General features: G+C 39.3%; 3 protein-coding genes across 3 annotated transcripts; 2 read left to right on the top strand and 1 right to left on the bottom strand.

Annotated features, from left to right (window-relative positions):
• The first annotated feature begins 5,854 nt into the window (after positions 1 to 5,854).
• LOC125362422 (olfactory receptor 10T2-like) lies at positions 5,855 to 6,820 on the top strand. The gene has a single exon (XM_048361271.1). It carries the CDS (start codon positions 5,855 to 5,857, stop codon positions 6,818 to 6,820), a length of 966 nt encoding a protein of 321 aa, XP_048217228.1.
• A 6,872-nt stretch (positions 6,821 to 13,692) lies between these two features.
• Positions 13,693 to 14,637, top strand: LOC125362423 (olfactory receptor 10T2-like). Its single transcript, XM_048361272.1, has one exon. The coding sequence runs from the start codon at positions 13,693 to 13,695 to the stop codon at positions 14,635 to 14,637; it is 945 nt and encodes a 314-aa protein (XP_048217229.1).
• A 4,911-nt stretch (positions 14,638 to 19,548) lies between these two features.
• On the bottom strand, positions 19,549 to 20,493 carry LOC125361500 (olfactory receptor 478). Its single transcript, XM_048360003.1, has one exon. It carries the CDS (start codon positions 20,491 to 20,493, stop codon positions 19,549 to 19,551), a length of 945 nt encoding a protein of 314 aa, XP_048215960.1.
• Between the last annotated feature and the right edge of the window lie 912 nt (positions 20,494 to 21,405).

Here is a 21,405-nt window from a genome sequence, read left to right on the forward strand (position 1 = left end):
TTTGTAGGAAGATGTATGGAACTGGAGATCATTATGTTCAGTGAAATAAGTCAGTCCTGTATGGACAAGCACCACATAGTACCACATAGAATCTAGACCTTAACCACAATGAAAATAGTATGAAGTAAGGACTGTTTGGGTATAGGAACAAGTGGGAGGAGTAAGTCGTGAAAGTAAGGTGAACTGGAAGCTGAATATAATTAAAGTATTTTTATGCATGCATGAAAATAGAATATAGAAATCTGTCTAAATTCCTTTTCAACGTAAGAAAGATAATAAGGAGGAATCGAAGGACTAAATTTTATCAAAGTAAATTCCATACATGCATATACATGTATGGAAGCAGCACAATGGAACCACTTTTCACAATTAATATACTGTACTAAAAAATAAAGATACCAAATGTGATGAGTGAGAGGGAGAGAGAGAGAGAGAGAGAGAGGGAAAGAGAGAGAGACACAGAGAGAGAGACACAGAGAGAGTGAAACGTGCAGCCCCCCTGTCTTAACTTATTGCAGAGAAAATCTCCACAGGAAACCTATGTGAACTCAGAGTTGAATAAATAGACATAAAAGAAAAGCTTAGCAATCTTTAGTATTGAGGGAAGAAAGAGAAATTCTAGTACTGCAAAGAACCACAAGGAACAAATACAACATGGCCCACAAAAATTCATTCTGTATGTCTATATGTATCCTGTATTCATGATGAGAGAATCTGCTACCAGCAGGGCCCTGCCAGAGATTCATGCCTGTAATCCTAGCTACTCAGGAGGCTGAGATCTAGAGGTCTCAAAGTCAGCCCAGGCCGAGAAGTGTGAGACTCGATCGATCTTCAATTAAACAGCAACATGCCAAACAGGAGGCATGGAGTAAGTGCTGGGATGTCATCCATGAGCAAGAAAGTGAAGCAAGAGCTTGAGGTCCTGAATTTCAGTCCTATTACATACATATGCCTCTCTCTCTCTCTCTCTCTCTCTCTCACACACACACACACACACACACACTGAGCTGCAAATAACTTAATGTTCATATTTTATTGTTAGTATAAAATGTTGAATGCACACAATGAAGTGTATATAATCCCTATCCCTGGGTTCATTGGTACTCTTACCTTCTAACACATTCCTCAAATGCAGAGCTTTAACTCTACAAGTTGTCTAGTGAAGACATGCTCTGGGAAAGTGTGGGAGAATGTGAGGATGAGAGAGGACAAACAAGAGTAGACACGGAAGAGGTGGGAGCAGCATTGGAAGTGCAGCTCCAGTCTCAGCCCATAGGGAACTCTGGAGCATGCGCGGCACCTGGAAATGATCTAACTCTATGGTTACCAGGCCAATTTCTTTTGATGTTATTGCTTTTTAAGCCATTGCAGCATTCAATTCTGACCAAGAGCCACATGTAGCATAGGAACAGTCACTCCCAGGTGTTTCTAGTCATTCTTATTCATTCAGCTAGGAGGAATTCTCCCCCTTGGCTGTGAAAGTTATCAGTCAGCTCTCAAAGAAGATGGACAATGTGTTTCTTTCTTGGTAAGACAAATCCAGGAAAGGCACTAATAGTTCTATCTAGTTTTTAAAAGTACCAATTCATCATTATACACAACTACCTAGTCATCTATGCTGTGTCAATTAACATGGAGGTTCTGGGAGCTAGTGCATCTGTAGTGTCCCGTCCAATACATTTCCTTCTTAATGACATTGCTTTTGGTATTTGTTATTAAAAGATCCTCTTAAATGAGGTATCATTTGTTCTGAAAGGACAAGATTTTGGATAGATGGAATCAGACAGGAGGGACAATTAGCAGAAGAAGAAAAGAGCAGAGCCAGATGATAGGAGCTAATGTCTGTAATCCTACCCACTCAAGAGGCTGAGATCTGAAATTGCAGTTGAAAGTCAGTCCACAGGAAAGTCTGTGAAATTCTTATCGTCTTCAAATAACCAAAAAGTTGGAAGCAGAGATGTGGCTTAAGTGGCAGCGTACCATCCTTGAGTGCAAAAGCCCAAGGACAGTGTCCAGGCCCTGAGTTCAAGCCCTAGTACTGGTACACGTGTGCACACACACACATATGCACACACACACACACACTAGCACATAGAAAGGAGCTGAATTTAATTAGAGGATAGTGGGTTGATTGGCTCATTTAATGAGAGCAGATACTGGAGATAAAATCTGACAGAAAGCTAGGTGAAAGATCACAAGCTGGTGAAGACTTTGTGGGTCAAATGGAAGAAAAATCAACTAGGGGCTACTTGAAGTTATTACAGATGGAGTCACTGGGAATTTAAATAAAAGTTGAAATGACTGCTTTTCAATAAGGACTTCTACAGTAGAAATTTGGGTTTTCTTTATTCTTATTTTTTCTCTTTATCTAGGCAATTGCTTCTCTTGGCACTCCATTCCCTTGTCCTGTAGATGGGGTAGGTAGTACATCTGTCAGCCTTGCATATTTTCAGAATTGTAAAATAAATGATATTGCACACTGTGCAAAACACGCCAGTGAGAATGGTCTGCTTTTCTGGATATATTTTAATAAGTTGAATTCCAACAATTTCTACTGTGATTCAAATGAACATCAGTGAAAAATCCACATGATATTGAAGATTTAATGTTTTTTGTCTATTATATTTTGTGATACAGAGCTAAAGCCTCTTTGTATCTAAAGTGAGACTTTCAAGGTACTAGTCTCCAGGGGCTCCTCATTATAATTGTTCATGGACCTGAGCTCTATCTACCAGAAATGTTTTCAGAGACACAAAATTCATAAGGGACTCACAGCAAATATTTAACAGGAAAAATCACTTAAATATTTTCCTGAACGAAGAAATGTATGTATTCACAGAAAGGGCCACAACAAGTCACGTCTGAGCCAGGAGTCTAAGTTCTTCCTGGAATTTTAAAGAGACTGATGATTTGGGCTGGGGGGGGTGGATTTTGTAGTGATTTTTCTCTTAACAATGAACTTCACTCTATAGCTTTTGATAATAAAGTTCTACTGGGTATTTGTACTCTGTTAGAAGGTTCCAAAAATTGTGGATGAGGATAAGCTGGAAATAAATAATGATAGTCAGTTCCCTATTTTTTGATGGAAAGGGAACCCAGGATGGCAATTATGTAGGTAGGTATGTGCACAGAGAACCGAATGCCAAGATTAAGGCAAAAGCAGATGTTGCAAGAGGATGAGGTTGGGCTAATCACACAAAAGAGTTCATCTAATGTTTTCAGGCATCTTGTTTTCCAGAGGCGGCCTGGATGATTTGAGAGAATCATATGTCATAGTGATGTATCTTCTATGGAGGCTGTTCTGAATTATATGATGAAATCATAATTTACCATTGACATACATGAAAATTGTCATTACCAAACCATTAACTGAGAGTATGATCACGGAAAGACCTTTAAAGTCTGCATATCCTGAGAAGAAAGAGAGCAACTCTGGAAAAATCTTGTGGTAGGTGGAGGAGTGTGAAGTGTTGTTTAATTTGAGATAAGCTCTTCAGCAATTCTGAAATGCCTTTATGTAGCAGAATTGGAGTATGAATTCATATTGTAGTAAATAAAAATAAATAGCCTCTAATATATAAACTTGATAGCTTCTTTCTCGCAGGCTTCATGACAGATGTTCTTCCAGAGGTAAACAGACAGGGAAACCTGCAGAGAAGTGGTCTGTGAAGGGGTCTCAAAGGAGCCATAGAGAAGATTGCTTGAGTAGATTTACTGCCCAGCTTAGGGTTGCTGTACTGGCCACATACTGTGCCTGTGATGTTGTCTGCCCTGTTCATCTCCCATTGTGTACAGTTGTCGGTCTATTCTCTACATAAGGATGTCACCTCCACACAGAGGGATTTCCTCACTCCATGCACAGAGCCCTGAACTCCAGCACCATAGACCCTATAGGCCTGTTTTCACACTGCATTTACAATCCAGTTAATCGTCTGGCACATAGTGGCATTTGATCAGCATATATTGAATGAATTTGTGACCTCTCATAGTTATTTAATCCCTCCATGCTTAATATTACTCATCTTTTGTAAAATTTGAGTAATTCCTTCTACACAAGCTTATGAAGGTTTTAACCTCTGTGAATCCGATAGAATGATCTCTAGCCAGCTTCTGTCTCTATCTCTCTCCACATCTTCACTTCCCATCCTTGTTCTGTTACTATTTTTCTTTGAATTCACAGTGAATGAATTGAAAAAAAATTCAAGTCCCAGTCCTGGGTTTGAACTTAGGGCCTGGGCACTCTCTCTGAGTTTTTTGTTCATTTTCTACCACTTGAGCCACAGCTCTACTTCTGGCTTCTTTGGAGATACGAGTCTCATGAGCTTTCCTGCCCCAGATGACTTTAAACTGCTATCCTCAGATCTCAGCCTCCTAAGTAGCTAGGATTACAGACATGAACCACTGGTGCATAAGTAAAAGTCAAAATTTTATGAAGGTCTTCCTATCACGTTTTCCCCCTCATATCTTCTATGGATTGTATGTTTCATGAACCATCAAAATGAAAGTATGAATTGCAAGTTGGTATGAGTTACTGAAGTCATTTTTTTAAGGTTTGTACTGCAAAACAAACCACTAATGGCTGTGAATATGGCTTAGTGGCAAGAGCACTTGCCTCGTATACATGAAGCCCTGGGTTCGATTCCCCAGTACCACATATATAGAAAAGGGCCAGAAGTGGCGCTGTGGCTCAAGTGGCAGAGTGCTAGCCTTGAGCACAAAGAAGCCAGGGACAGTGCTCAGGCCGAGTCCAAGCTCCAGGACTGGCAAAAACAAAAACAAACAAACAACAACAAAAAAACCCCACTAAGTATATCATCTAGAAAACTTGTTGGAGTTTCTGCTAAAAACGCAAAGGTGGGTTAGACCATCATGAACAAAATTTGATACTCTGAAATGAAACAATATTTTCAACATCCTATTAACTCCAGGCTAGTCAGTTTTATTATGTTATACATTTAGAAAATAACTTCTACAAGAAGTACTTAAGAATTTACAAATTACTGCTGTTTCGAGAGCTATTAGGTCATGAACAATTACTTTTGTATATATCAGGCTTAAAGTAGTACCAAAGAAAGATACTCAGAAGTTACAATGTGATAAATGACTTTATCCAGTGTAATCATTGCCATAAAATAGCATCTTTGGAGCCTTTGTGTGAATGCAGACAAAGAGAAGATATGTGTGTGTGTGTGTGTGTGTGCATTCGCACATGTGAGTGTGTGTGTGCGTGCGCGCACGCCAACCATAGGACTTGAACTTAAAGTCTTTTGTTCTCATTCACGGCTGATATTCTAAGAAGTGAGCCACCCCTCCACTTCCAAGATGAAGATAAGGATACACTTAAATGTGAACATACCTTTGAAATTTTTCACTCATCTTTCCAGAAATCATTGAATGTCATCTTAATTTTAAAGCAAGTGACTAAAATATTTTATTTATTTCACCAATGGTTTGCTGAGTTTTCCCTAAGTGACAGGGTAACATTTGACCTAAAACATTTAAGTAACGCTGGAGATGAGACTTATATTTGTATTACTCTTCTTCCTTGCAGATTTAGAACAGAGAAAATAGAGATCAAACGTCCTTTTGTGAGTAGAATCCAAGAAGAAAATTGGACCCACTTCAGAGTATTTGTGCAATATTTCATACTGGAATCATTTTCCTGCAATCTTGTTCTGCTTATTGACTTCTGCCAGGTGTACTTTCAAGCTGTATTCTCGAGTTCTCTTACAGTAGTAGCACAGGCAATCTGGATTAAAGTCCTGAGGACATCAGTGAGGAACAAGATATTTATGACCCTTTCAGAGCTTTGGCCTCCAACACCTCTGTGCGGTAAATTGGTTGCACCAGGAGAATGGCCAATCACACCACAGTGAGCACTTTCCTTCTCTGGGGATTTTCCAGTTTCCCAGAACTGCAGGATCTACTCTTTGTCGTGATCTTCATTTCCCACCTGACCATCCTCATGGCCAATGTGTCCATAATGGTAGCCATCAAGCTCAGCCACAGCCTTCACACCCCCATGTACTTTTTCCTCTTTGGCCTGTCCTTGTCAGAAACCTGCACCACGATGGTAATCCTGCCTCGCACATTAGTGGACTTGTTGTCAGAGAGCAAGACCATTTCCCTCCCTGAGTGTGCCACACAGATGTTTTTCTTCTTTGGCTTAGCGGCCAACAACTGCTTCATCATGGCTGCTATGTCCTATGACCGTTACACTGCCATCCACAGCCCGCTGCAGTACCCCGTTCTGATGACAAGGAAGATCTGCTTCCAGCTCATGGCAGCCTCTTGTGTGGTTGGGTTCCTGATTTCTCTGTCCATTGTCCTTATAGTGTTTGATCTGTCCTTTTGTCACTCCAATACTATCCAACACTTTTTCTGTGACATCTCACCTGTAGTTCACCTTGCTTGTGATTACACATCCCATCATGCCCTGGCTATTTTTGTGCTGTCTGCCTTTGTGCTGGTGGGCAGCTTTGTTTTAATTATGATTTCCTACGTCTTCATTGTGTCTGTGGTTGTGAAGATGCCTTCTGTAAAGGGCCGGTACAAGGCCTTTTCAACTTGCTCTTCCCACCTCACAGTTGTGTCTATGCACTATGGGTTTGCTGGCTTTGTCTATTTGAGGCCCAAGAGCAGTGATGCCTTCTGTGAAGACATGCTCATGGCCGTGAGCTACACTGTGTTGACGCCTCTGCTCAACCCCATCGTTTACAGTTTACGGAACACAGAAATGCAGACAGCACTCAGGAAAGTCCTGGGCAGTGCAATTAACATTTTCCCTTGGTTGACAAATAAAAAAGCCCTGGGTATTTAAAAAAAAAAGTACTAACCAGTGATTAAACACAATGGAAACTGTATAGTTCTTCCAATAAAAGTCACCTCTTGCTGTATATATCAGTCTCATTGCCTGATAGGTTGGTGACTCACTGTTTTCCTCCTATCAGTAGAATGTTTTAAAATATTTTTAAGTGTTTTCTACAAGCAGTAAACATATTTAAGTAGTTTAGAACATTGCTATTTTCATGATATTAGTTGATTTTGGGGGGTGGGGGAAGAAAATTGCTAACTGGAGAGGATGAAAGGAGACAGAAAAGAGAGGAAGAGAGAAGGAAGGGAGTAAAAAAAGGGACAGAAATTGAGAATGGAAAATGAAGAACAGAGAATGAGAACGAAGAGATTATACTGTACTCTATTGAAAAAGAAAAAGAACATACAAGCATGCTGAGATAGGACTGAGAATGGCTTATGATCATACTCCTGAACACAATGAAGGTCAATTTAAGGGAATAATGTATGCAATTCTATTCAAATAAATATGGAAATTAGAATAGAATAGGTGAATTTCTGAGTAAAAATAGTCCAAAAAAAAAAATGAACCCGAAAGCATTGTGAGTTTTAACATGTTGATTTCCATGACTTTCTTTTAGAAATCCATCCCAGTGCTTTCTTTCTGTTCCTCATTGCCCCAGAACATTTGACCAGGTGGCTTAGTAATTAATCTGTTTGTATTGTCAAGAAACAAATAATTCTAATGCTCTTAAAATAATTTGGTGTCCAAAGATACATAGCTTCTAATATATGAATCCCAGTGTGGAGGAAAGTGCTGTGGGTGCCTGTGATATGATTGTGGCCAGGCTATGGAGCTTTGGGAATGGGAGCTACCAGGTGACTCTTGTGGTGCCCGCATGTTAGAGTGGTGTAAATCAGTGCGGCATTGTGGGTGGGAGTTGCATTTCCCTGCTAACAAATTGTGTCTTACGGACTGGGAATATGGCCTAGTAATCGAGTGCTTGCCTCGCATACCCGAAGCCTTGGGTTGGATTCCTCAGCACCACATATATAGTAATAGCAAGAAGTGGAGCTGTGGCTCAAGTGTTAGAGTGCTAGCCTTGAGCAGAAAGAAGCCAAGGACAGTGCTCAGGCTTTGAGTTCAAGTCCCAGGACTGGCATAAAAAATGTGTCTTTCACCTTGTGATAACGTATTGGTCATTTGTGTATCTAATGCAACTTCAAGTTCTTTCCCCATTTTAATTGGGCTATTTGTATTAAGTTTAATGTGTTTTTGTAACTACACATTTCCTAAACAGATTAGTTGTATGAAAATTATTTCTCTTGTTCTTCAATTTGTTTCTTCACTTTATAGTTTTGTATTAACTGCAAATTATATGAGGTCCAATTTGTATGGCAAAAAGCCAGAAGTAGATGTGTGGCTAAAAGGGTAGAGTGCAAGACTTGAGCTAAAAATCCAAGTAAGTGCATAAGACCCTTAATTCCAGCCCCAGTAATAGCACACACACACACACACACACACACACACACACACACACAAATTGCCAGTAACATTATTTGAGCCAATCATTTTTTCTCAATAATTTTTTTTCTCAAATTTTTATTATCAAACTGACGTACAGAGAGGTTACAGTATCATACGTTGGGCATTGGATACATTTCTTGTACTGTTTGTTGCCTTGTCCCTCATGCCCCCCTCTTTCTCAATAATTTTGAAAAACTGATTATTATTAATTCAGATATATTAGTTGTTATAACTAACTCATCAAAATTGTCTATTTCTTCTTTGATTAGTTTTGGTAACTCTTGACTTTCTAGGGATTTACACATTTTATTTAAGTTATTTTACTTTTCAATATACAGTGGTTCATAATATATTTTGCATTTTTTGTCAGTCTTGGGGCTTGCACTCAGAGCCTGGGCACTAACCCTGCATTTTTGTTCAATCCTAGTGCTCTACTACTTGAACCAGAGCTCCACTTCCAGCTGTTCTTGGTGTGTGTTTAATTGGAAATAATAGTTTCATGGACTTTCTTGCCCAGGTTGGCTTCAAATTGCAATCCTTCAATATTAGCTTCTTGAGTAGTTAGGATTATGGGTGTGAGCCACCAGGCACTCAGCTCATACAGTTTTGTTTTGTTTTTAAGTTGGGTGGTAGCAAAGTTACTGCTTTCATTTCTGGCCCTACCTATTTTTAGTCTTCTCTGTTTTCTTCAGCAATCTAGCAAAAGCCTTGTCAATTTTGCTAATCTCTTTCATGAAACACTTTTTGTTTCTCTGACTTGCTCTGAAGTCTTTCTATTCTCTTTTTTTTTTCATCTTTCCCCCTTTATTGTCAAAGTGAGATACAGAGGGGTCTATTCTCTGTTATACTAATTTTCAGAAATACAACATAAATAGTATTGAGTGGGAAGCAATATATACCATGAAGTGATTTATCCTTACTCTAAACATATTTCAACTAGATCTCAATGTATGTTCTCACTAAAAACAGTGGGTTTTGGGCATCACAGAGTTCTAGGTCCACAGAGGACAATTCTTCTGTCGAGGAAGAAGAAACCCTAAGTAATGTCAAGGAGGAAGGGTCTCTGGTGGCCTTGAAACTCTCATTGGGAGTGTATCAAACTCAGCTCCAGTCACAGGAATAGAAAACAAACTGCCCTGTTGTCATAAGAGAGTTTATGACTTTAGACGAAAGTGGTCTCCTCATAGACATCCACAGGGGCAAATGACTTTAAATCGTATCTCTAAATGTTATCACAGAAACTACTACAGGAAATGATTTTTGGTGTAAGCTCTTCCTATCAGCTTCATTTTCCCCTTATTTTCGAAGTTGGAATTTATTCGTTGATAGAAACTGAGATTTTTATTTTGTGTTTTCATTTACCTAAGTATTTATCTGTTTTTGCCAGTCCTGGGTCAGGGCTTGAACACTGTCCCTGGCTACTTTTTGCTCAAGGCTAGCACTCTGCCACTTGAGCCACAGTGCCACTTCTGACCTTTTTCTGTATATGTGGTGCTGGGGAATTGAGCCCGGGGCTTCATGTATGCGAGGCAAGCACTCTTGCCACTAGGCCATATCCCCAGCCTACCTAAGTATTTTTCTATATCCACTAATAGCCAATTTCTTGTGGGTGTCCACAGAGTTAATATACTGAGAATGCTAAGGGCACCAAGAAGTATGTTCTTTGTGTTTTTCTTATTTCTTGGACAACTGTCACACAGACAGCAATGTGAGAGGGATGTAGAGAAAACCTCCAAACAAAAAGACTGTGAACTACAGACTGAAGTGAAGGATGACAATAGGGATCAGCTTGGGCAAACCAAGCAGACTCAGCTACAACACCCCAGATAATTTATGGGCAGGCAAGTAAGTATTGATAAGTTGTCAATAAACCATGTAATGTTTTAACAAGAGGGAATGGAATTAGCAAATATGAAGCTCTTATTATCTGATAGGCCATTATGCACAACATCTTAACCCTGTCCTTGCTAAAAGGATATATAGTTACAAGGAGGAAAATAGTTGAAAAGGAGAATAAATAGCTTGCACATGTGTGTGCAATAGAAGTAGAATTCATATTTGAATATATATTTGAGTTCCAGGGATAATTAAGTCTAGTTAGGTGACTTAATAATCTCAAAGGATTTAGCAAGGTTGACCATGGTGGTGCATACTTGGAAAGCAAAATACGTGAGAGTAAATGGATGGTAGAAATGGGGGGAAAATGGTTCAAGGCTTGTCTGGGCAAGAAAATCCCACACTACATCAGCAAGACCATATTTCAAAATACAAGTTAGGTATGGTGTCACAGGCAAGCTAAATAAAGAGGATTATGGTCAAAGACCAGCCTTGAGCCCCTTTTCTCACAGTCAAATAAAATATCATCTACTACTCCAAACACCGTTAAAAAGCTATATCATAGCCAACTTTTATTCTGATTAAGTTGAAAGAAAGTTAAATACACTTTGCCAGAGACTTGTTAATGAAGAGTTTTCTATCAGTTTTACCATATTTCTATCAGTGAACATTGCCAAGTGAACAGGGAATTTGCCAGAAAATTTCTCTAGCTCTGTGTTATGGAGACTGTAGCCCTAAGGTCCTGATAGTCTTTTGGTGGTAGATTCACAACCATTGCCCTAACTTTTCATTTAGAGAGAGGGTAAGAAAATTTGTGAAGTGATTAACCAAGAAGCAGCCCCCAATTCCTGCAGATTTTGTTGCTATCTCAAAGAATGTGTCACATTCAATCCATTAGAACTCACTGAAGGGAAGACTGGGGAAATCTGAAATATGAGATTTCCAGAGAAGTTAATTAGACCCCTATTGGTCTATAGAATTGATGTGGTCTGTAGAACTGATGTAGTACAAAGAGGCTGAACAGTTTACCTGTATCTCAGTCTGTGTCAAAGTTCCTACGTATAGAAGTTCCTCACATGTCACAAGTATTAAATAAATATTAGTAGACTTAGTGTGTCAGTCTTTATCTTTATTTATGAAATTTATATAACCTTAGTTTTACATTTTGTAGTATCAGAATTGAAGCACCACATAGAATTGTTGGAAGAAATTAAATGAAAACTCCTATCTAAGGCACAGCACACTCACCAACAAATTTTAGAGGTTGAGTAAATTATTGGTGGCATGGCTTATTTCATTTTGCATTCTATTCCCAGAAATGCAGTAGCAAAAAGGGAAATTATTCAGTTAAAAGTGTATGTTCTTGCCAGGTACTGGTGGCTCAGGCCTGTAAATCCTAGCTTGCTACTTGAGAGCCAGAGATCTGAGGATTGCAGTTCAAAGCCAGCCTGGGCAGGAAAGTCTGTGAGGCTCTTATCTCCAATTAACCACCAGAAAACTGGAAGTGGCGCTGTAGCTTAAAGTGGTAGAGTGAAGAGCTCAGGGACAGCGCCCACACCTAGAGTTCAAGCTCCATGACCAACAAAAAGAAAAAATGTTTATGTTCTTACATTACCTCTTTTTTCCTTGTTCTCTTTCTTGTTCCTTCTTTCTCTGTGTTTTCTTCCTTCTCTCACTTTTCTTTTTCTTGTCTCTCTTCTTCCTCCCTCCCTTCCTCCCTTCCCTTTTCTCCCTTTCCTTTCTTCCTTCTTTCCTTCCTTCCTTCCTTCTCTCCTTCCTTCCTTCCTTCTCTCCTTCCTTCCTTCCTTCCTTCCGTCCTTCCTTCCTTCCTTCCCTCCTTCCTTCCTTTCTTCTCTCCTTCCTTCCTTCTCTCCTTCCTTCCTTCCTTCCTTCCCTCCTTCCTTCCTTTCTTCTCTCCTTCCTTCCTTCCTTCCTTCCTTCCTTCCTCCTTCCTTCCTTCCTTCCCTCCTTCCTTCCTTTCTTCTCTCCTTCCTTCCTTCTCTCCTTCCTTCCTTCCTTCCTTCCTTCCTTTCTTCCTTCCTTTCTTCCTTCTTTCCTTCCTTCCTTCCTTCTCTCCTTCCTTCCTTCTCCCCTTCCTTCTTTGCTTCCTTCCTTCCTTCTCTCCTTCCTTCCTTCCTTCCTTCTCTCCTTCCTTTCTTCCTTCCTTCTTTCCTTCCTTCCTGATAACAGTAATCCAGTGGCCTTAGGAGCAAAAAATTTGGTGCAAGTTCAAAATAAAGCAACTTATCACCTTCCTTCTCTCCTTCCTTCCTTCCTTCCCTCCTTCCTTCCTTTCTTCTCTCCTTCCTTCCTTCTCCCCTTCCTTCTTTCCTTCCTTCCTTCCTTCCGTCCTTCCTTCCTTCCTTCTTTCCTTCCTTCTCTCCTTCCTTCCCTCCTTTCCTCCCCTCTGAGTCTCCCATTACTGCTTGAACTTGAACTCCATATTGTATGGAAAGTATTCCAGTTACTTTTGTGCTGTCATCTCACAAAGTAGGTATATTAGGAACTGATAGAAATAGAAATGTGACTTAATTCTTACCATAGCTGTGCTTCGAAGCAACTTTTCCCACTTACTAGGCATCAGTTAGTGAATAACCTGGAAGTTTTTCTGAACACTCAACAATTAACAAGGACTAGGAGACACAAGTCTATTCTCTGAGATTAGGTTAATCTCTCCCCAAACCTCAGATTCAAGCTACATCTAGACAGAAAAGAGGTCACCGAACACCTTCAAGACGTCCATGGTTGTTGTGTAGTTGAATCCAGTATAAATTTCATTTACAAGTTGTTTGTTAGTACAACATTCAGTTACAAAACGGTTACATTCAACCACATAGCATGAAATTTTGTTGTTATTTATTTGATTTCTGAATGTGTGCCAATACTGAGGAATGAACTCAGGTGGCTCAGTGCTATCCCTTAGCTTTTTTTTGGCTCAATGCTAGTATATGGCCACGTAAGCCACAGCTCCACTTCGGTCTTTTTGGTGGTTAATTGGAAATAAAAGTTTCATAGACTTTCCCGCCTGGGATGGCAGGAGTAGCTAGGATTATAGGTGTGAGTCACCTGTACCTATTACTTGCTTGATTCTACAAAAAGACTTTAAAAGAATATTTAGGAACGATACTGAAAATTTTCCTAGATCTCTTTCAGTTGTTGGGGATTCAGTCAACATTCTGTATGTCCGATTATTAGTTATACTCTTGTAGGTCAGAAGACAAGAACTTTTTACCACATTTCTCTCTCTTAGGCAGATATAGGAGATAAAAGGGTACTGAATAAGAAGTTCCCAGAAGATACTTGATTATTCATGTGTCATTTCTAAATTCACCTAGTAGAAACTTTCTCCTTGTCACACTTAGTTCTGACAGTGACTACAGAAGATGCTCTGGTCTCTTTCTTTGCAGGTTTTTCATTAAGAGTGGTCTTAACCTGGCCCAGGAGACCTTCATTACAGTCTAGCTATGGCACACAATTTTGCAATCATTTCATTCTTGGCCTCAACATATGCGCAGTAAATTGGTTCCACCAGGAGAATGGCCAATCACACCACAGTGAGCACTTTCCTTCTCTGGGGATTTTCCAGTTTCCCAGAACTGCAGGATCTACTCTTTGTCGTGATCTTCATTTCCCACCTGACCATCCTCGTGGCCAATGTGTCCATAATGGTAGCCATCAAGCTCAGCCACAGCCTTCACACCCCCATGTACTTTTTCCTCTTTGGCCTGTCCTTGTCAGAAACCTGCACCACGATGGTAATCCTGCCTCGCACATTAGTGGACTTGTTGTCAGAGAGCAAGACCATTTCCCTCCCTGAGTGTGCCACACAGATGTTTTTCTTCTTTGGCTTTGCGGGCAACAACTGCTTCATCCTGTCTGCCATGTCCTATGACCGTTACACTGCCATCCACAGCCCGCTGCAGTACCCCGTTCTGATGACAAGGAAGATCTGCTTCCAGCTCATGGCGGCCTCTTGTGTGGTTGCATTCTTTGTTTCTTTTTGCATTGTCTTCATTGTATTCAGCTTATCTTTTTGTAATTCCAGTCTCATTCAGCACTTTTTCTGTGATATCACACCTGTGGTCTCCCTGGCCTGTAATACAACTGCTTTTCAGAAGATTATTCTCCTTGCCTTCACTGTCTTTGTGTTAGTGGGCAACTTCGTTCTCATTATGACTTCCTATGTCTTCATTGTGGCCACTGTCATGAAGATGCCATCTATCAAGGGAAGGTACAAAACATTCTCAACTTGCTCTTCCCACTTCACTGTGGTGTTCATCCATTATGGATTTGCTTGCTTTATCTATCTGAGGCCCAAGAATAGCGACTCATTCAGGGAAGATACACTAATGGCTGTGACCTACACTGTGCTGACACCTCTGCTTAATCCCATTGTCTACAGTCTAAGGAACAAAGAAATGCAGACAGCACTCAGGAAAGTCCTGGGAAGTGTAGGTGGGTTTCCTCCCCTCAAGTGGTGAATAAAAGAACCCAGACCATTTAAAAAAAAAAAAAACTTTCACAGTGTTGTTAAATAAATGTGGAAAAGTGAAGGACTTTCAATAAAAATCATGACTTAGTGTACAAAGCAATGAGTGCTTTCTTGCTACCTTATATAACATAAACCAACTCTTTCCCTATCAGAAACCCAGATGCAGTTTGAAAGTATGGAAGTACCATTGAAAATCCATTTGCATATCTACATCTATATGCATACACATCAGTACAGAAGTACATGTATAAATGTATACAATAAACATATCAAAACATGATTTTGAAGTATTGTATTGTAACATTGATTGCCTTGTCAAAAGCAAAAATAGTCGGTGTTGGTGGTTCACACGTGTAATCCCAGCTACTTCGGTGGCTGTAAAGCCACCAGCACAACAATGTTCATCGCAGCACAATTTGTCATAGCTAGAAGCTGGAACCAGCCCAGATGCCCCTCAGTAAACAAATGGATCAGGAAAATGTGGTACATATACACAATGGAATTTTATGTCTCTATCAGAAAGAATGACATTGCCCCATTCGTAAGGAAATGGAAGGACTTGGAAAAATTTATACTAAGTGAAGTGAGCCAGACCCAAAGAAACATGGAGTCTATGGTCTCCCTCATAGGCAATAATTAGCACAGGTTTAAGCAAGTCACAGCAGAGGAACACAACAGCCCAACAGACCTTATGAACACATAAGATGATGCTAAGTGAAATGAACTCCATGTTATGGAAATGACTGCTATGGAAATGACTGTTGTAATTACTTTCAACATACGATGTGAAAACGTAGCTTCTATTATTGATGATCCTCTTGTATCCCCTTCCTATGGTTGTACCTGCACTATCTGTGTATCTCATCTGAGTACATTGGAAACTGTGTATACTGGTATTAGAACTAGGAAATAGAAAGGGAATACCAAAATCAAGAGACACAGGCTAAAAAAAGACATACGACTCCAAAAGCAATACTTGCAAAACTGTTTGGTATAAATGAACTGAACAACTCATGGAGGGGAAAGGGAAAGGGGGAGGGGGAGAGGGGAATGAGAGAGGAGGTAAAAAACAATACAAGAAATGTATCCAATGCCTAACATATGAAACTCTAACCTCTCTGTACCTCAGATTGACAATAAAAATTTAACACAAAAAAACCCAAAAACTAGAAATGCAAGGCCAGCTTGCCGCACAGCTGTACTCCCAGTAGTCCCATCTCATGTATCCTCTCATCCCTTCCCTTCTCCTCCCCTCCCCTCCTCTCCCATCCTGTCCTGTCCTGTCCTCTCCTCTGCTCAGATCCATGGCTGTCAATGACAGGTAGAACTGCTGACACTAGTCAGGCTGGGAAAAGGCAGGAGGGGGGAGGGGTGGAGTTCATTCCTTCAGTTGGCCTCACTGAAATTTGGGAAAGTGGGTTGGCACTATTTTTCGTGTGTGTGTGTGTGTGTGTGTGTGTGTTTGTGAGTTGTAACACTTTTATTTATGAATCTCTGTTGGTGCTGGGATGGAGGTTCCCTGTTGCACATTCAGAGGACAAGGAAGCAATAAGGAGACTCATGAGACCCTCTCCTTTGTTTTTCCTCAAGTCTTGACATTCATAAGAAGCTGCCTTGCTTCCTGTTAAAGACTTATACTTTTTTTCCATGAGAAATTTATGTTTTCCTTTTAATAATAAGAGGTAGGTTCTGAGAGAAGTTAGGCTTGTTTTTCTTCAGTGGAACCAGAATCTAGGCCTTTAACCATTTAGACACATTTATAGGGCTTTTTATTTATTTCATTTCAGAAAATGAGGGAAGTGCACATGAGTTTGGCAGGTTCAGATGTAGACACCCTACAGACACCTGCTACAGGAATGGTTTGCTAGACAGGAATGTGTCAGAGATAAAGGCCCTAGGGGTTCACCCTGTGTCTCTCTCTTTCTGTGTCTCTCTTACCCTCCGTTAAACAGATAAACTTCCAAACAAGACCAAAGGCACAGAAAACAAAAACAGCAAAAAAGAAAAAAAAATCTCTTTCCACTTCTTGGAGTTCATTTTGATAAACATTTTACATGATCATATGCACAAAGCTATTTAGCCTTCATGATCCTCTGGTAAGAATATCCACCTTTTGCCTGACTGTGTGTGAATGTCTAGAGAGCTGTACAATTTATCACATCCAAGTACATTTTTGTCTTTTACCATCCAGTGTTTTTACTTGTATTTTTTTTTGTCAGTCCTGGGGACTGGACTTAGGGTCTGAGCACTGTCCCTGGCTTTTCTTTGCTCAATGCTACTACACTACCACTTGAGCCACAGCGCCACTTCTGCCTTTTTCTATATATGTGGTGCTGAGGAATCGAACCCAGGGCCTCATGTACGGGAGACAAGCACTCTTCCCACTAGGCCATATTCCCAGCCCCTTACTTGTATTTTTATAGGCACATTCTAGTTGTTACAAGTGAGGAAAACCATGTAGCCTATTTTTCTTTGGGTCTGGATACTTCACTTAATATAAATTTTTCCAAGTCTTTCCATTTCCTTAGGAGTGATACAATATCATTCTTATATTCACTAGATACTATGTTGAAAATTAACTCTACACCTTGTGTGTGGGGATGGGAGAGAAAAACTGGGAGAAAGGCAAGGAAGATGTTCAAAAATGTACATTAAAAACAGCCAATGTACTCATTACTTTACTTATGTAACTGTAATTCCTCTGTACATCACCCTTCCAACAAAATAGAAGTTAAAAAGAAAAAGAAAAATGTACTCATTACCTGACTTATGTAACTGTAACCCTTCTGTACACCAACCTTACAACAAAATAAGAGTAAATTAAAACAGAAATGTACTTGTTACCTGACTTATCTAACTGTAACCCCTCTGTACATCTCCTTTACAATAACAATATGTATGATGTATACATGAACGTATGTATGTGTGTATTAAAAAGACCCTAGGGGGTCAATGGTTCTCAAGCAGCTTTTCCCTCCAGCCCTCCACAAGTGTGCTCACTTTCAAAGATTCAATAATTAGGAGCACATTTATGTGTTTGAAGTTCACTTAGTCTATCTCTTGAAGCATCTGTAAAGTAAGCATGGAATAAAATGTATTAGGATTATGATGTGGTTTACTTGGGTTAACACTGATAAATTATCCAGGACAGTATCTGGAATGAAGTCGGCAATCTTATTTTATCCTCTACTGTTGCTAATATCCTTACTAGTCTCCTGCTACTATTCCTAAAATTTGGTCTCTAGATCTAAGTGTTGGAACATTCAAATATATAAGGTGGTAAATATTTGGTAAGATACCTTAAACATCTGTTAGTAAACTAGGCTGGAACAGTAGTTAGTAATGTTCTTTTCTCTTTCTCTTTTTCCTTTTCCTCTTCCCTCCTTCCCTTCCCTTTTCCTCCCTTCTCTCTTTGCCTTTCTCCTTGTATTCTTCTTTCACATACTCTCTCCTCTCCTCTTTCCTTTCTTTTCCTCCCCTCTCCTCTTCTGTCCTCTCTTCTCCTTTCATTTCTTTGTCTTTTTTTTCTTTCTCTATTATTCATACTGGGGTTTCTCAGGATCTCACACTTGCTAGGTAGATGCTCTACCCCTTGTACTACTCTTCAAGTATCAGAATCAGAGTTTCAAACAAGACCTAAACTCCATATACTCATTCATTCACACTAATGATTCCAGGCACTCACGTACAGTAGATATTTATGCTTACTACATTCAAGGAACGTCATGAAAATTAGAGACAAAGGGAAGAGGAAGCTCTAGTGTCATGTATGTCTACAGGAAGCATCTAGCATTGTACACAGAATGTATAACTACCAGTGCAAGGAGTAGTTCATAGATATGGAGACAATGATTTTCTTAGTGAGGTCTCCAGCTTCAGAAGAGCTTCTTAAAGATCAGAAACAATAAGCATCTGCATAAGCAGATGCGAAGGGAACCCAGGTGAAGGGAAACAGGTTGAGGTACTGCATGGGAGAGGATCTTGATGTTACTTGAAATGAATTGTAGCTAATCAACCATGGGCCCACGTCCAACATGAGAAGAATTCGTGCAGGACACAATTCTAGTAAGAGTAAAGGGATAGTTTATTAGGAAAGAAATATGAAGAAGAAAGATTATGTGGCATAATGCCATGGGAAGGTAGTCTTTAGATAATCTTTACATTAAATGCTAGTCATTATGAGTCATTTTACTTGCTATTTCACCCCAAATTCTCCCTCTAAAGAGGTCCATAATGAACAAGAATAAATGAAGAGAAATATTTCAACCAGAGTCAGCTTCTTATTATTATGTTATTATCTATTACATCACATATTATATTATATTGTTTATTATATCTTTTTTGGTAATGCTTGGAATTGAAGTCAGGACCTTGCACTTGGTAAAAAGATTCTCTATCATTTAAGTAATGTCTCAAGCTCTTTTTTGCATGTTATTCTCAAGATAGGGTCTTACTTGATGCACAGGCTGACTAGAGCCTCCATCCTCCTACTAGTACATTCCTATATCTCTGAAGATGATAGTGTGAGCTAATGTGCCAGACCATCATGCTTACCCAGTGGCTTAGACACCGGGTTCAGAGTACCACACCATACCATTGGATGAAATGAAGTCTCAAAAAGTTCATTACCTAGGCTGGCATTGATTGATCCATGATCCTCCAATTTTCACCCCTCAAATAGGATTATAGAACTATCACATTTGCCCCTTTACTGTTGTACTTATGATATATATATATATATATTTCTCTCTATATCTATTTAGATAAACACATTTTCAGTGTTGGTGATCAAACCCAGGACTAAATGAAGACAAGGCAAGTGCTTTACTACAGATCTATATCTTCAATCTCTCTAGAAGATATTATTACTCTAATAAGTCCTACTAAATAACAACTATCCCTAAGAAAATATTTTCCTACCAAGCTCTCTTTTCAAAGCCCCTTTAATCTCATGATTCCTGAGGCTATAGATGAGGGGGTTCAACATGGGGATAACCACCATGTAGAACACAGATATCACCTTGTTCTGGTCAGTGGAGTAACTGGACTTGGGCATCACATAAATGAATGTAATGGTCCCATAAAACAGAGTGACCGCAGTGAGGTGGGAGGTGCAGGTGGAGAAGGCCTTCTGACGGCCCTCAGTGGAGCGCATCTTCAGGATAGTGATGAGGATGTAGATGTAGGAGACGGCTATGACAATCACTGTAACCACAATGATGGAGCCAGCAGTAAATGAGGGAACAATGGCTGATACACTAACATCAGAACAGGAGAGCTCCACTAAAGGAGCAAAATCACAGAAGAAGTGATTGATCCCATTTCGTCCACAGAAGAACAAAGAATAGAAGCATAAGGTAAAAGACCAAGTGTTGAGAAAGCCACCCATGTAAGCAATTGATACTAACAGGACACAGACTTGTGTGGACATTTTGGTTGAATAGAGCAGTGGGTTACAGATGGCCATGAAGCGATCATAGGCCATGGCAGCCAGAAGGAAACATTCAGATGATCCAAAGAAAACAACTGAACCAAGCTGGATGGCACATCCAAGATAGGAGATTGTATTTTTCTCCACTAAAAAGTTGACCAACATGTTGGGTGTGACAGAAGATGAATAGCCTAAGTCAGCAAAAGCCAAATGGCTGAGGAAAAAGTACATGGGGTGGTGGAGCTGAGTGGAGACTCTGATGAGAAGGATTGTGCAGAGATTTCCCAATACAGTCACCAGGTAGATGCCCAGGATGACGATGAAGAGGATGACTCGAAGGACTGGATCCTGTGTTAAGCCCAATAAAATGAACTCTGTCACTGCAGTGTGGTTCCCCTCCAGTAGGAAATCCATCAAACAATGGAGCTGCTGCCAAAACAAATCTAGGTTGAACAGATTACATGAAAGGATTATAAATATATGATGATATCGTGTTCTTTAAGAAATATGGAATGTTATTAAAAGCAAAGACATTCAAGAACACATACATTTTTTTTGTTAATAATAGCATATCAATCTGCAATTTAATTAAAAATATTTTTTTAGCAAACATGCCCTGAAAATTCTTATTGTATTGTCTCTTTTCCTTTATGGTTATAAATTTGAAACTGTCTGAAGTGACTTTACACCCATATAACAAAGGCAATGGAAATAATAACAATGTACAAAGATTTTAAAGGAAAGATAAACTTAGGTTGAGTTTTCAAAGAACTTTGATAGTAGTTAATAATTATTTAAGTGTTTAGTAAATGGTAAGCCTGCATCTGGGAATTACATATTTACACAAATATTTATAAATGTATGATTCATTAAGTATTCTAAAAACTTTAATTCCATTTTCATTGTAGAACTGAATTACATGAGGCTGAAAGAAAATATAAAATATTCACATAATTACATAGCAAGTGATAAAGTTAGAAATGAAGCCAAATAGACTGCCTATTCTTTAAGTAACTATGTAACAATCAAATTAAATTATAATAACCATAAAGGTCAATACATCAGTGGTTGAATATATAACCATTTCCTTTAGCTTGTAAAATAAGTTAATAAGTAATATCATCACATTGACTTTTTATGGTTCAATATATCTCTCGAGTACTGAAATATTTTGAGGAGAAATAAAACAGTTCCTGGTAGCGTAACAAGAAACAAATTCTAAATTAGGGTTGTAAATGTGGTCATAGCTATTTTTTTTTACCAACTATTTTAATTCACTTTCTGTTTAAATAATTTAAACAGTAGATAGTCTTTTGGCAAATTCTT

Source organism: Perognathus longimembris, chromosome 13, assembly GCF_023159225.1.
Source record: "Perognathus longimembris pacificus isolate PPM17 chromosome 13, ASM2315922v1, whole genome shotgun sequence".
In the NCBI taxonomy this organism is placed as follows: domain Eukaryota; kingdom Metazoa; phylum Chordata; class Mammalia; order Rodentia; family Heteromyidae; genus Perognathus; species Perognathus longimembris.

Excerpts from the sequence above, each read along its gene's own strand:
- LOC125362422 (XM_048361271.1), top strand. The coding sequence starts at position 5,855 with ATGGCCAATCACACCACAGTGAGCACTTTCCTTCTCTGGGGATTTTCC.
- LOC125361500 (XM_048360003.1), bottom strand. The coding sequence starts at position 20,493 with ATGGATTTCCTACTGGAGGGGAACCACACTGCAGTGACAGAGTTCATT.
- LOC125362423 (XM_048361272.1), top strand. The coding sequence starts at position 13,693 with ATGGCCAATCACACCACAGTGAGCACTTTCCTTCTCTGGGGATTTTCC.